Source organism: Apteryx rowi, unplaced genomic scaffold (assembly GCF_003343035.1).
Source record: "Apteryx rowi isolate R43461 unplaced genomic scaffold, aptRow1 scaffold_123, whole genome shotgun sequence".
Taxonomy (NCBI): Eukaryota; Metazoa; Chordata; class Aves; order Apterygiformes; family Apterygidae; genus Apteryx; species Apteryx rowi.
In genome coordinates, this window is record NW_020447453.1 from 759,487 (window position 1) to 773,465 (window position 13,979).

The 13,979-nt window shown below is 37.2% G+C and overlaps 1 protein-coding gene across 8 annotated transcripts in view; it reads right to left on the reverse strand.

Annotated features, from left to right (window-relative positions):
• Nucleotides 1-13,979, reverse strand: part of TUBGCP3 (tubulin gamma complex associated protein 3) — a 59,194-nt gene that overhangs the window by 44,685 nt on the left and 530 nt on the right. For 6 of the 8 annotated variants that reach the window (XM_026054874.1, XM_026054834.1, XM_026054841.1 and 3 more), the window contains exons 2-3: nucleotides 2,743-2,850; nucleotides 799-866 (exon numbers count right to left, since the gene is read on the reverse strand). In XM_026054874.1, coding sequence (XP_025910659.1) covers nucleotides 799-866; nucleotides 2,743-2,850 — 176 coding nt within the window. Of the gene's footprint in view, nucleotides 1-798; nucleotides 867-1,885; nucleotides 1,966-2,742; nucleotides 2,851-11,513; nucleotides 11,617-12,715; nucleotides 12,811-13,979 lie in introns of all 8 variants that reach the window. The other 2 variants (XM_026054848.1, XM_026054857.1) reach the window with 2 other exon arrangements.

Consider the following 13,979-nt stretch of genomic DNA (forward strand, 5'->3'; position numbering starts at 1 on the left):
GCAGCACTCCAGTTGTGTGAGTTATCCCACCACGACTCTATGATACCAATGAGATTGTAGTTCTGTAACTGCACACAGACCTCTAATTCCTCCTGTTTGTTCCCTATGCTGTGTGCGTTAAGGCACTTCAGAGAAGCACCCTGGCACCCTGTCTTCCAAGGCAGGACATGAGAGCTTTCCCCATAATGTAATCCCATAGGCACTTCCTTATTTTCTTGCATATGCTTGGGGTGATTCCATTTCAGCCCTGTTTTGTTGATCAAGAGATGCCTTCTGCTTACATCACCCCAGACCCTTTGGTTGTCAAACTGTCCACTGGTTCTTGATTTGACTACTGGTCATTCTCTCCCACCTAACTTTAGGTGTCATTCTTAATTTTAAGCCCCTGCTTACCAGGTAGGCACCGGGTTAAGGCATACCTTTGACATTCAACATGAAAGGCTCAGATCACTTATCCAATCACTTATCACAATTCAAAAAATCAAGAGGACTGTTTAACTTCTACATCAACATACATGTGAGGCATTACCCTAAAATAAACAGCAACCAGAAAATCCTTCAGTTTTACATGAAAAAAAGGCTTCTTTTATTCTCTTTGACTTCAAGTTTAACCCAGGTTCATTTCTTAATAGCAAACAGCTCACAGTAAAAATGTGTCACTTATAAACTTATTGCAAGCTCAAATGTTAAACAAGTTTACATTTGAAAGTTAGCAATGTCCAAAATAAATCTATCACATCAAAAGGGCATGTATGCATGCTTTCAGTTGCTTTACTGATGGTAAATTTATTACTCTACCTGCGAACTGAGTTTTCTGTAGAGTTCTGAAAACAAAGCAGCATCTGCTTCCCTTCTTTGCCTCACAACTGTAAAAAGGGAATATAGATTAAAAAGTTGAAACAAGTAAGAGTGTAATAGTCATGACAGAATTGATGTTTTTGTGGTAATTTGGGAAATTTACTCATACAGTTTTGCCTGCTTTCATGTTACTTGTATCCCCGTCCACACAAGGTGGATAACAGCGCATGTGTGTGTGTGTGTGKGGGGGGGAAATAAATAGAGCTACCCATTCCAAGAGATGGATAATTATTTCCAAAAAGTGAAACAGTAACAGAAAAGAATCATAACTCACAGGTAACATTCTTTTTGATGATACAAAGCAGCCATTAAATTGTATCTTGCACCCATGACTTTTGCCTCTACTTTCAGGTATAAAAATTTCAGAGACACATACTGTGGTCATCAACTTTAACCAGAGCTTTTAATACAGACAGTCTATTGAAGGAGAAATTTGTCACCCCAAATTTCTTGCAACAGAAGTCACCTAATGTAAGTACCTGTTTCTCTTTGGGTAATTAAAAAAAATACACCTTCTAAATAAGAGCCCTTTTAAAGTCTAGCCTTTGTGTAGGTTTAAGAAATTAAAACACAACTGAAAGCAGATATGGGTTACAGCATGCTATAGAGCACTTTACAAAACAAAGCATGATTGTTCCCATATTACACAATAGAAGCAAGAAGCACAGTAGTGCCACTTGCTCACAGTCAAGCAGGATTCCAAGGTCACAGAACTCCTATGCATTAAGAAGAAACAAAATATATTGTCTTGATCTCTGCCAGTTATATAACAAGTCTTTACTCAGAGAAGAAATGTCTCCATGCTTTAAGGTGTCTTCAGAAAAGCCACATTACATTAGAAAAAGAAACATATTAAAAAGAAACAGAACCATATAAAAAAAAACAACAAAACCCCCCCCCAAAACCCCAACACGCTCCACACAGAGAAACAGCTAAAGAAATCTTAATAAAACAACTACTGTTACATGTTAAAAATGCTATTTAATATTAAAAGCCACTGCTAAGTACATTTTGCCAAATAAGCGACCTCCTGAATGGCAACTCCAAAATAAGCGTAAAGTTAGGAGAATATATCCAGTTACTTGTTCCATGACCACTGACATCAACCTACAAGCCAAAGTAGTGCAGAAAGAAGATAAGGGAGATCATCAGCTTCAAAACTCCTGGCAATTGGCCCAAATTTAATGAGCACGCATGCTGTGCCTAGTATTGGCCAAAGCGTACACCATAGAATACAGTGTTTTGAAGTTAGATGTACAAAAGTTCTAATGGGCTTATTTGGAGCAGGTAATGGAAGCTCTGGGTTAACAAAGAGCAACGGAGTCCTTTAAAAAGGTTACAACCACTGACTTCAGTTACCCCAACCCAATTTCACTGACAGAATATTCAAAGCTTGAGCATAAACAGGAAGCTTTAGTTTAATTAATATACTTCAAGTAATTGTTTTCGGACAATAGAGCAGAGAATCTGCTGAAAGCAGTATTTGGCTTTTCAAGAATGCATCACCTCCCTGTTGGATTCACACAGCACAACACTGCTGACTCAGAGCAGAACAGAGTACAAGGGAATACAAATATAGTATAACTTATACTGACATAGTCTAATGTTTTGGTTTTGAGGTGGTTGCAGATAAACTTGTAGAGAAAATGAAGGCAAGAAACATCAGGTAAGTCACATGAACAAACAATGATTCCTTCCATTACCAGGATGCTCATTCAACAAATTTTACACAGGTGCTCATGAAATTAATTGTGCCAAAGTGTAATATTTTTAAAGTGCACCTCACAATATTCAGACCTTATGAATTCACTTTTCTTTTTATAAAACTGATAAAGTGAGACACTTCCATTCCTATTTCTAGGAAAGAAATAAAGATGCACGTACGTTCTTTCTTGATTTTCTCAGCTACAAGAAATTCATCCCGTTCAACAGTGGGAGCAAAGTTGCTTCCAATAACTCTCACTGCATATTGAAACTGTTGGGCTGCATCAGCTGAAAGAAATAAAAAAAACTCTCTGAGTTAAACAGACTTAAAAGTCCTATTAAAAGCAAATCTGGCACAAATGTACCTGGCTTAGATCAGCTATTATTCTATGGTACTCCTTAGACACACTTCTAACCTAAGGACAGTCAAGTACAGTTCACCACAGACAGATTAGTGGTGCTATACTTTAAAACACTCACCTGTATAGACTGCAAAATGATTGCCCTTACATTTGTAAACAAGCCTATCCACAAAAACAAGCCTAGAAGTTGTACCAGCTACATACTGCTGTAATGGCACTAGAACCTCTGTGCAGATGGAAGATACTTTTAGGCCTATGCAATTATTCGTGTTACACACTTCGATTGGCTCTGCAGTTATCCAGGAACCAAAATCCTGTAGGACTTTGCACAAATTCATGAGATTCAGCTCACACATAGGAACAATATAGCCATGTTCACTAAGTATACTCTAACAGTAGGCACCCAAATTGGATTATCCTACTTGTGGAACTGAACTCAGATATCTGCTACACATGGGTTTACAAGTTAGGGTCAAAGCCAGTTCAGAGATGTCTGCATTATCTCCCAGTGCCTAATGTAAACAGCCAGTGACTTCCTTCAACTGCACCATCATTCATGCATTGATTCTATCTTTAATACTGTTGATAAACAGTATTGCTTTGAGACAAATATCTCTGCTTTGCGGGAAGATTAGCACTGACTTCAGATGATAAGGCTGAGATAGAGCTAGTTCAGTATTAGCTCCTCTACAACACAGTCATGTTCCCATTTGTTGATCTGAAAGTTGACCAAAGAATAACACTACAGTCATGCCTACTGTCATTACACACGCAGAGTGTTGGATAAATTTCTATTTCTCATATATGAATAACTAGTAATATGGTGGGAATATTACTAGACAAAAAGTAAGTGCAAATGTGTGGTGTCAGTTATTTGACTCTACACTTTCTGATTTTTAGGTCTGTTTTGAATATAACAATTTTTGCATGCAAATGCATCAGACTCCTCATGCATTTTACTTAATCAGTTAAGCAGCCAACTTTCAGTTGAAAACCATAGAGTCATGCAGCAGTGGTTCCACCAAGGAATAAGAAGTGATGATGCCTTGGACAAACACATAAAAAACGAGCATGGAAGAGGAATAGGGTGAAGGTCCGTTAGAAGCAGAGATACTTAAAGTGTTGTATCACTTCTTAAATTGATAATATCAACATTTACAATGGAAAAAAAGAAAATCAACTAGGAAAAAACAAGTCAATTATTGATAAAAATCCATTCAGATCTCCAGATATTTATGGAAAGTAGAAATTTGAAATCAGAATGTGCTACTTTTTTTGAATGCCCATTTTTGTCCACCTTGCGATATAAACTCCACATACAGGTCCCAATCTAATAGAACACAACTGTAAACCAGCAAACACAATAAACCAGTTCACAAAAAGCAACAGTTCACTACAAGAAAAATAAATAAATCTGTTCAGACAGAACCATAAATATCTATCAGTATTTTAATACATCAGACTATTAAAGGAGCATGCCTATCATTCTACTTTCAGGGGGGAAAAAAATCACCCAGTCTCAAATCACTGTAAGGTCACAAATATGCATGATCTAAATGCCTCCCAGAAAGAATAGTTCTACTGTTAGACTAGGCAATTTTTCATCTGCAACAAGCACTTTAGAATTCAAACAACAATAATCCACTAACTGAATTCACTGATAGAATGGCTTGAACTAAACTGATGAACTATGAGGGGAGAGTGAGCATGAGGAAGTGTTTCTGCATAATTCTTAGGTAAATGCATGTCATTATGGAATAACTCAATGTTTCCAGAAATTATATATAGAATCGGGGGGAAGGGAAAAAACAGGTCCCTAAAAATGGAACACTGAATTTAGCAAAGTTAATTAAATGTAAAAACATTGGCAGTAAGTTATAACTCTCTTTATTTTCTGGGATTTTATCTTTTGTCAACTCCACAAATGTGCACCTAGCAGCAACTGGGCAAGAGCTAGGTTTCTCTAATCATTCTTTCATATTTTTGGCATAAATGTTTTTAAATTGTAGCCCAAGTCAAGTGACAGTAAAAAACAAGATTGCTAAGTGAGCTCCAGTTCAAACAACTCAGGTGAACTAAAGTTAGGAAAAGGATCAAGGGTTGATTCCAGAGCACTGTGTCAGTTATGACATGTATCTAGATTAAACTACTAGAGAAGAGACATTGGATCATCATCATCAACAAACTAGTTCAACATAGGTTACAGAAAAATAAAAAACAGGAAACCAAAAATATAAATGGATATCTTATTTACAAAACAAAGAAAAACAACACAACACACAGGAAAAAAAGTCACCCCTGCAGTTTTTCCTCACTTTTGAGATGTGTTAGCTTGGTTTTCTAAGGAAAATGAGGCTTCTGAAATTAACCAATCCATCCACCTGCACCATCCTCTCTATTCCCTCCATTAACTTTTAAACTACTGACAGATTTTAACAAATTTGACAGAGGTCTTGGAGATGAAATTAAACAGGTTTCATGGAAATTGGCGACTGGTAGAACAAACATCCAAATAACATTSCCTGAGAGAAAGACTACAGTCGGTGGCTCCATATTTGGTTTGGTCTATCAGCCTGCGAGCACAGAATCAGCAGTACCATGTGGTGCCTCCTGCCCAGACTGTCGCTTGTGAGCATGAAGAAACACAGACCTAGAAGGTGAAGGAAGAGCAATTTTTGAAGAGGGCTACCAGGAACAAGAGAACCAGCTGGCAGTATTGTGGCTGGAGGCTGAAGGATGCAACAGCGAGTTTAACTGATTGAAGACTTGGGACACAAACCCCTAGAAAATAAAGATCTATTCATATCTTTACTTAATGAACCTATTTCCTACATATTTATGACCTTGTGGTACACTGCTGTATGTTTATCTTTTTAAAAGGGTTTTTATCAATTACATATTTTATTATTCAACATCCTGCTATGTCTGGACAATTAAGCATTATTTATTCAGCTGCTTGTGCTGACTTTTCAGTATATTCTATGGTTTATACTGAGATTATCAGTAAGCCTAATATTTAATTCAGAGAAAAAACAAATTATACATAATGCTCTGATTTTCACTGAACAACAATGCACATTTTTGCATGTAAGCAGTTCTCTATTGTACTTTTTTTTTTTTAATTCTTTGGTTTCTGAACCATAACGTTTCAAATGAGTGTTTCAAAGAGATTTGGAGGTACCATATTTCCTCTCTGTTGTTCCCTTCAGTTTTGGGGGTTTAGATTAAATTAAAATGAACTATGAGTCATACAATGAGAAGTCAGGTGGGTTTACCATCTTCGGTCACCTGATGAAGTAATTAAATCCAGCATAGATATGTACGAAGTTTCTAGAAAAAAAAGCTTCTAGAGACTACCTAGAATTTAATTTCTCCAAAAGAACTGACTGAGGAAAACAGCTGTATATTCCTGCAAGTTTCCTTTGTTTAAGTTGATGATGTTGAAACAGGAATTTGCCGTGAAAATAAGGGGAGAGGAGGCGGGGGGGGCGGAAAACAAGAACTTTGCTATTTGTGTGTTTTCCAAGCGGCTTCACACTAGACTTAAAAAAGACTACCTAAGCTTTAGTTTTGTAGCACAACAGGATCTTGATGGCAACACTGAGGGACAAAGAAATGCAGATATGAAAGTTTCTGGATAGAAATTTTGAAGATTTATGTTTAAATTTTCAATCTAATAATAAAAAAACAGAATTGATACTTTATTAATAGTAAGTAGTAGGATTTTCCTGGAATGGGGATGTTTTGAGAAAGATCATAAATAATCTTCTATTTCAAAATTAACTACAGTGAGACTAGTTAAAGCATAGAAACATGGTATAGTCTTCTCCATACTCCCCTAACAAGGCAATCTGGGAAAGATCTCTAGCAGAAGGACTATAATTCCATCAAAAAATTCTAAAGATTAAGCCTGCTACACTACTAGAGGGCCCAAAGTTACCTGCTTTCTACACATACAGATTTGCACTGGTGATTCAATAACATTGTAGCAAGATTGTTTTTACATTATGTTTTATTCAGATTTTCATGTTCTATTTATACAGAGTCCAGCTGCTCCTTTAAAAGCAATAACTCCTTGCTATAGGAGTTTCTTCAGCATCAGATTATTTCTTATGAGTCTGTAAAATAATTTCAGTATCTGAAGTGATTACATAATTTAATAAGGACATCTGTCATCAGCAAAACAAAGATTCACATAGTTTATAGTGAATAGACATGTTTAATTGTTTTCCCTTCTCAAAGAATAGCCATGAAGACATCAGATGGACTTCAAAGAGATAGGATGTACCCATAGACAGGTACACAACTTTTTCATCAGTAAGCAATTACATGGATCTATTATACAGTATGGCTCTATTATACAACAGCAACGTCACATACCTGACACATGAAATTGCTGCAGCTGTTTGCAGGGAGAGGGGAGAACGATACAGGAACATGGCTTAGTTTTCAGAGGTCTGATCAGACCATCTAATGCAAAAAAAAGACAGCCGCTCCCTCTCAAACCATAAAACTGAAAGTCTCCCATAAGTACACATACACACAAAATTAATGATACTGGTTAACAGTCATTCAGTTGAACAAAGAAACAGCAGTTGCAAACATCTAAAAAAAAAAAAAAATTGTTCCTTTGAGCAGAGCAAGCTATTCAAAAGTTTATACTTCACCCAACTATCCGCACTCCTTCAAACAGTGCGGAATGAAAACTGAACTGCTTCCAAAGGCAGATGACAGTATTTTAAAACCACATAAAAGAAGGTATAAGCATAGCACATGCAAAGAACAGAGATGTAAAACATAGGAAGAATTTGGTTGCAATAAAACAAGGAAAAAAATAGTACAAAACAGAAATTTAAAAGGAAAAGTCCAAGGAAGACAAAGTAGAATCACTTGGCCAACGTATTTGCAAGAAGCTGTGCTTCAGAGAAAATGCTGAAATTCAGCAAGTCTTTTGCTAAAAAATAAGCTTCTGACATTACCTATAATTTTAGGAAGTGAACTGAAATTTACTTTACATTATTGCACATTTCTTTCAACACCATTACCTATAGGTCTCTTGAAGTTTAAAGAAAAAAAAGAGAAAATTTTAAAGTTTAAAGAAAAAGTCCTGCGAACAGAAACAGTAATTGAAAAGTTATTTCAAAACATTAACATATCATGATTGTGAGAAACCTGGTTTCCTAAAAAATAGACACTTGGTTACTTGAACTTCTTCGCAAGCATAACTTTTAAACTATAGGACAGTTCTAAAAAAAGTTTACCCGAACCAGATGGTAATTGCTTTCTTACTTTAAACTATTTTCACAGATTAGCAAGCTCTCTCTACTATTTCTTCTTGGTAGTTTAAAACCCCAGACAACACAATTTTATTCAAATACAGCTGCCTTTTAAACAGCATGCAATATTCTACACATAGTACTGAATAGCTATCAAGTATTGCTGGAAACTACTTGAACACTGTTACTGTGTTACATTTAAAACACCCTGGGAAGAAAAGAATCATTAAGCACATCTGTTAAACACTCAAATGTGCTACTGTTGCAAAACCCAGCATGGAAGCAGAGCTGTAGAACTGAAGAATTTTCTTACATATACTGTGAGCACATACTGATTTTGTCAATACAGTAATGCTGGTATATCTCCTCTATGTATTTTACCAACATAACAAGTTTTATATCAGTATAAATTATCACGATGAAAGAAAACAGTTACATTAATATGCTGATGTCATATGCTGATAAAGTAGAATCACAGAATGGTTGAGGTTGGACGGGACCTCCGGAGATCATCTATTCCAACCTCCCTGCTCAAGCAAGGTCACCTAGAGCACAATGCCCAGGACCCTATCCAGATGGCTTCTGAACATCTCCAAGGAGGGAGACTCCGCAACCTCTCCGAGCAACCTGTTCCAGTGCTCAGTCACCCTCACAGTAAAGATCTACTAGCATAGAAGGCTGTTAGTGTTACTATTTTGCTTAAAAAACAGTTTACACCCATTATAAGCAGAACTGCTTGTTTCTGTACAAAAGGTTATGTTTAAGTAGTGTAATTTTGGGGTAGCTCAATTATTAAGTATTCCCGATGAAAATCTAATCCTGCATCAGTCTTCTAATCTATACAACTATCTTAAACTTTACAACTGTAAGTACCTTTCTTTCAGAATGATGATAACAGTAAAAACAAATTATAAACTATAAGTGTAAAAATACTCTCTTCATGCAAGTTTTTAAGTTTATTCTTAATTAACAGTCTTTCCAGTTTTCAGACTCCCCTCCTACCAGGGGAAAAAAACCCTACAAACTCCCGTGTCTTTCCTTACCTGAAAGCCAGGTGCCTCCTGCTCCAAAACTGGAGGCACAGCACAGGAAACATAGCTATTTAATTGTCTTAATATTGCTGGTTCTTACTGCATTGTCAGTAAGCGGATTTGACTAACGCCTCACAGAATATCAGCAACTTGAATACACAGTCATCTTATAATTTTTGCCTTGCTGTGAATTTTTGCCTAACTTGTCAGCTTGTATTTGCTTCCCTTATCACATGTAAGGAATACTCTTATTTCACCTTTTGAATGAACAACCTTAGGACTCTATGCTTTCCTCTGCCATGAAAACTAAAACTAACATTTATTCCAATTGCTTAGAGCTTTTAAAAATCAATGAAAATAAATTAAGGGCATAGCCTAGACTTCAGGAACCAAACTGTTCTATGAAGACAAAAGTACTACTTCCCAAAGCACGTGTACCTCCCAAAACACTGAAGGAGCTTGGCATACAAAAACGTTTTTTGGATTCAAAAACAAATAGATGTACCTTGAATATTAACAGCAGTATCATTTGATGTACTAAGAGTTCTTAAAACTAAAAAGCTAGTGTCTCAGTTCATCTAAGATTTTCAAGAGGTTTGTGAAAGGCAGCTAAGAACAAAAAGCTTTTTGTTAGGAGGCTTAAATTCATTGTCCAAAGAGAGGCATACAGTCCTGGATAACTGCTGGAGTCAGTAAATAAAATAAAAGTCATTAAAAATACTACAGACCAGTTCTCTGAAAGCTCAAGTATTAGGGTAAGAGTGATTTGGATAATGTGGATAAACACAGGAAGATCGATAATGCAAAACTAATACAGTAACTCTTAGACACTGCGAGTGCATAAGCAGGAAAAGTAAGGTCAGCAATAGCTCTAACTGCAGTGATCCCAAACTAACTTATGCAGACACATAGTACCAAGTGAAGCCAGCTTTACTTGAGAACTGGCCAAAGCACAGGAACAGAAGTCTGCCAATCCTTAGTTCTAAAATAAATAAACAAACAAACTTTTTTTTAAACAGAGTTCCTCCCACATAACTCAGCAGATCTTGTAATGAAGTTCTTAGAGGAAGAGCTCTTCACCAGAAACAGTAACTAAACCTATGCAGCTAACTGATGCTGCAAACTAATTCATCAGTCTATTTAGTGGATGGTCAGAAAAAGGGGAAGAAGAGAAAAAGGACAGTTCCACCACTGAAAGCCTCTGCAGTCTCCTTCCATCATGACAGAAACTCACTTCAGCATAAGCTTTTTAAGAAGTAGGGAAGAGACAGACCCAAAGAATCCCCAGCAGAAACAGGTTCAAACAAATTTAACGAGCACTTCAGACATGGAGCTGTAGAATGTAGACATGGGTGTAGAATAAAAGCACTCATATCCCATATTAGCTGTAGTGCATCACTAAGACATAGACATTATATAGACTGGATCTTCAGCTCCTACTGAAGCCACGGCTTCTTCAGGAATATAGCAAGAAGAAGTGCTGAGAAGGAACATTGCCAAGGAAATTAAACCTTTTTAAGTGCAGACAAATTCAGGGAAAGTATGGACAGAAAGGACCATTAGATCATCTAGTCCGATTCACTTTCTATCACAAACCCATTACAGTTCAACTTGTATTTTACTAGAGCACTTATTCCAAGAAGTTATCAAAAGCTAGAATTTTAATAAGTTCACAGCAGGATACTTAAGCAAATGGTTAAAAATTGCTGTTTGCATCTAGCTTCAGCTTCTTGTTACTAATTTTCATTAGGTATTTCTCTAATACATTTAAATATCTCTTAAGTAGCTAGGCATTTTTTCTTATTTTTTAACTCTGCAGAGATATTTAAACATCATAGAACACTCAAAGATAAAACTGATACTTGTAAAGTCTGCTTCACAAAAGAGAGCATGTACATACAAAGCAGCTTAACTTCATGAGTACATGGCGGGGGGAGGAGGCAGCTCCCCAAGTAGACCACTAACTGCACACAAATACCATACTTCAGGCTTTTCCTGTGCTAAAAAGAAATAAGAGTTAAAAGCCTGAAGAACAGTGAGGTGCTAAATAACTTGTCTGGTGGTTTCCCTAACATCTATGGATACATGCATCACACTACCTCAACACAAAGAATCGCTAGAAGTAACAATTCCCCTACCCTCTCTGTTCCTCGGAGGCGTAACATAGGAGCCAAAGAGGAAAAACAAAACAAACAAACAAAACCCACCCATGTATACACACCCTTCCTGACTGGGACTTCTTCCACAGAGACTCTCTGGTTTATCAGTCTCTATGAACTTACCTTCAATAGCTGAGTTGATAACAAACTAACATATATATTATCGCTTCTCTTGACACAGTAAACTGTATGTTAGAAGAATGAGTCTTCAGTGCTAAGGTCTCTCCTAATACAAGGATAAAGAACAGGGTAAGGATGGGCCTCCAATCTCTCACATGCATAAAAATACGAGTGATAGTAAACATAGCAGATAACTAACCTTATTTTTCAAGTTGTTACTTCAAAGACCACCTCAAATAACCCACAAGCGATCAGAGGCAACAGACTACAGATTGCACGCAGCAACTTAGTATGATTATGGGTAACTTCCTATAAGCTTCCTCTTTCATGAGTCACACACACACGGAGGGGGGGAAAGGAGGGAACACTTTTAGTTACATGAGTGGAAGCCCAGCATACAGCAATGAGTTCAACGCTTATTTTAAAAAAGCTTTCATTCCCTCCCCCCCTTTTTTGCAAGCTAGTATATGCAAGCATATATTAGCTTGAAAAAAAACCTTATTACTCCATTCAGAAGTGAGAAAAACATATAGATACTACAGCTTCAAAAGACAGGCTAGATTCAAGTCAGCAGAAATGGCCAACCTCTCCTTAACACTCATGCCACAATTGATAAATGCAGGATAGCTTTCTATTTCTATTCTTCTTCTCTGTTTAAGTTTTATAAATGTCACATATCTAACTAAAATGCTCATTATGAACACACAATTTTAGATATATTGAGATTGTAGTTCCCTACATGTCTAAAAAAAAAAGTCATGAAGAAAACAAGATTCCGCAATTCAACATTGGCAATATAAAGACAGTGGCCTCACAGGTGTCTCCACTACCCCAATAATGCAAGTCAATTTCCCTTTCCCTTTTTAAGGGAGCAGAATCAGCACAACAATTCAAGTCTTCTTGTAAAAGTTTGATATGTTCTTAAATATGAACATATTCTAATTGCATTAGAAAAATATTTCCAAGTTATTTTAAAGATGAGAAACAGCCTTAAAGGTAAAGCTATAATAGCACCTTATAACTGCATGCTCATGTGAAGTACCCTTTAATATACAATTAAACCAGTTGCTAAAATAAACATATAGTTGCATAAAAACCACAGGAGGTATTAAACAGTTCAGAAGCTAACATTACAAACTGAAATATCATTTTTATTTTACTCATGATCAATTTGTAAAAGCAATTTTTGGAATCTGCTCTCTTACCAGAGGATACAAATAGTTCCTCACTGAAGTTAAAGAAACTTCTCAAATCCTGTTGGAACCAGCCCTCTTCAAAGTATGGAATAGCCCACAGAAGACTGAAAAAAAGAAATCCTGGCTCACTTTTTTTTTTTTTTTTAAATAGTGCCTTTTGATTTGGGGGAGGGAGGGGAAGAATAGAAACTTGTCACATTCTGAGAAAACACCTACACCAGAAATTCTTGTCACAGAATTATTCCAGATTGACAACTCTGAAAATAGGAAAGTTAGGGCTTTACAGAAGACATATTAATAGAGAAGAAAAAGATTGGGGGGGGGGGACAAACAAACAACCCAGCAATCAACATCTTAAAAGGTGTTTCTGTGAAGGCGTCCCTATTCTCACTTCAGTGAAGGCAAGGAGATTTCTAACTCTTCCAAGCTTCTCGGTTCTCCAGTAGGTAGAGTGAAAAAATTTGCAAGAACAGCACAACAAACATATATATTTGCACCTTGTTGCTCATTTTCCAGACTTCAAAGACAACAGTAATTCATTTATAGGCCACATTTTAGTCAGGTTGAACTAAATTCTTTACAAGAAGTCAATACTCAAAATTATTACAGTTACTGTCATCAAATATCTAAAGGTAATCTAGAGTAACTTTTTGGAAAAAAGAGTGGCAAGAGAAAACACATAGAAGACTTTACAGCTACTAAGAATATGGAAGAAAGTCAACTTTCATGTGAGAAAATGGACAGAACATAAGCTAGATCATACATTTCTTTGGTGAGCAACGCTTATGAACACAGCAACATTGCTATTTTTTTCAATAGCACTTAGAAAGCAGTCATAGCAGATGCACCTCCTCCTTTCCACCCTCCAACCGCCTGCTAAAAACAGAAGCTTTGCCTTGCTTGCAACAGACAGAAGTTATGCAAACACTGAGATTCGATCCCTTGCTGGAACATCACAGCAGCGGCAAGATATAGGGGATCTAGAAGATCTCACTCAGCTGCCAGAGCAGTTACTTGACTCGAGGAGGCATCGGACGAAGATGGAGATGTATGAACACCTACGCCAGCCACTTCTTGCCCCAGCCATCCAGGGAGCAGTGCCCCACTCCACAGGAGCGGGGAGCGCTGTTAGGAGCCAGGAGGGGGGAGGACACGGGGGTGTCACAAGCCCCGCACCCGCCGCAGGGCGCCCAAGCTGCCCCCAGCTCAGGCCGGGGCGGCCGCGGCCATCCCCAGGCGGGGGCAGGGCCTCCCGCAGCCGCGGCGCCGCTCG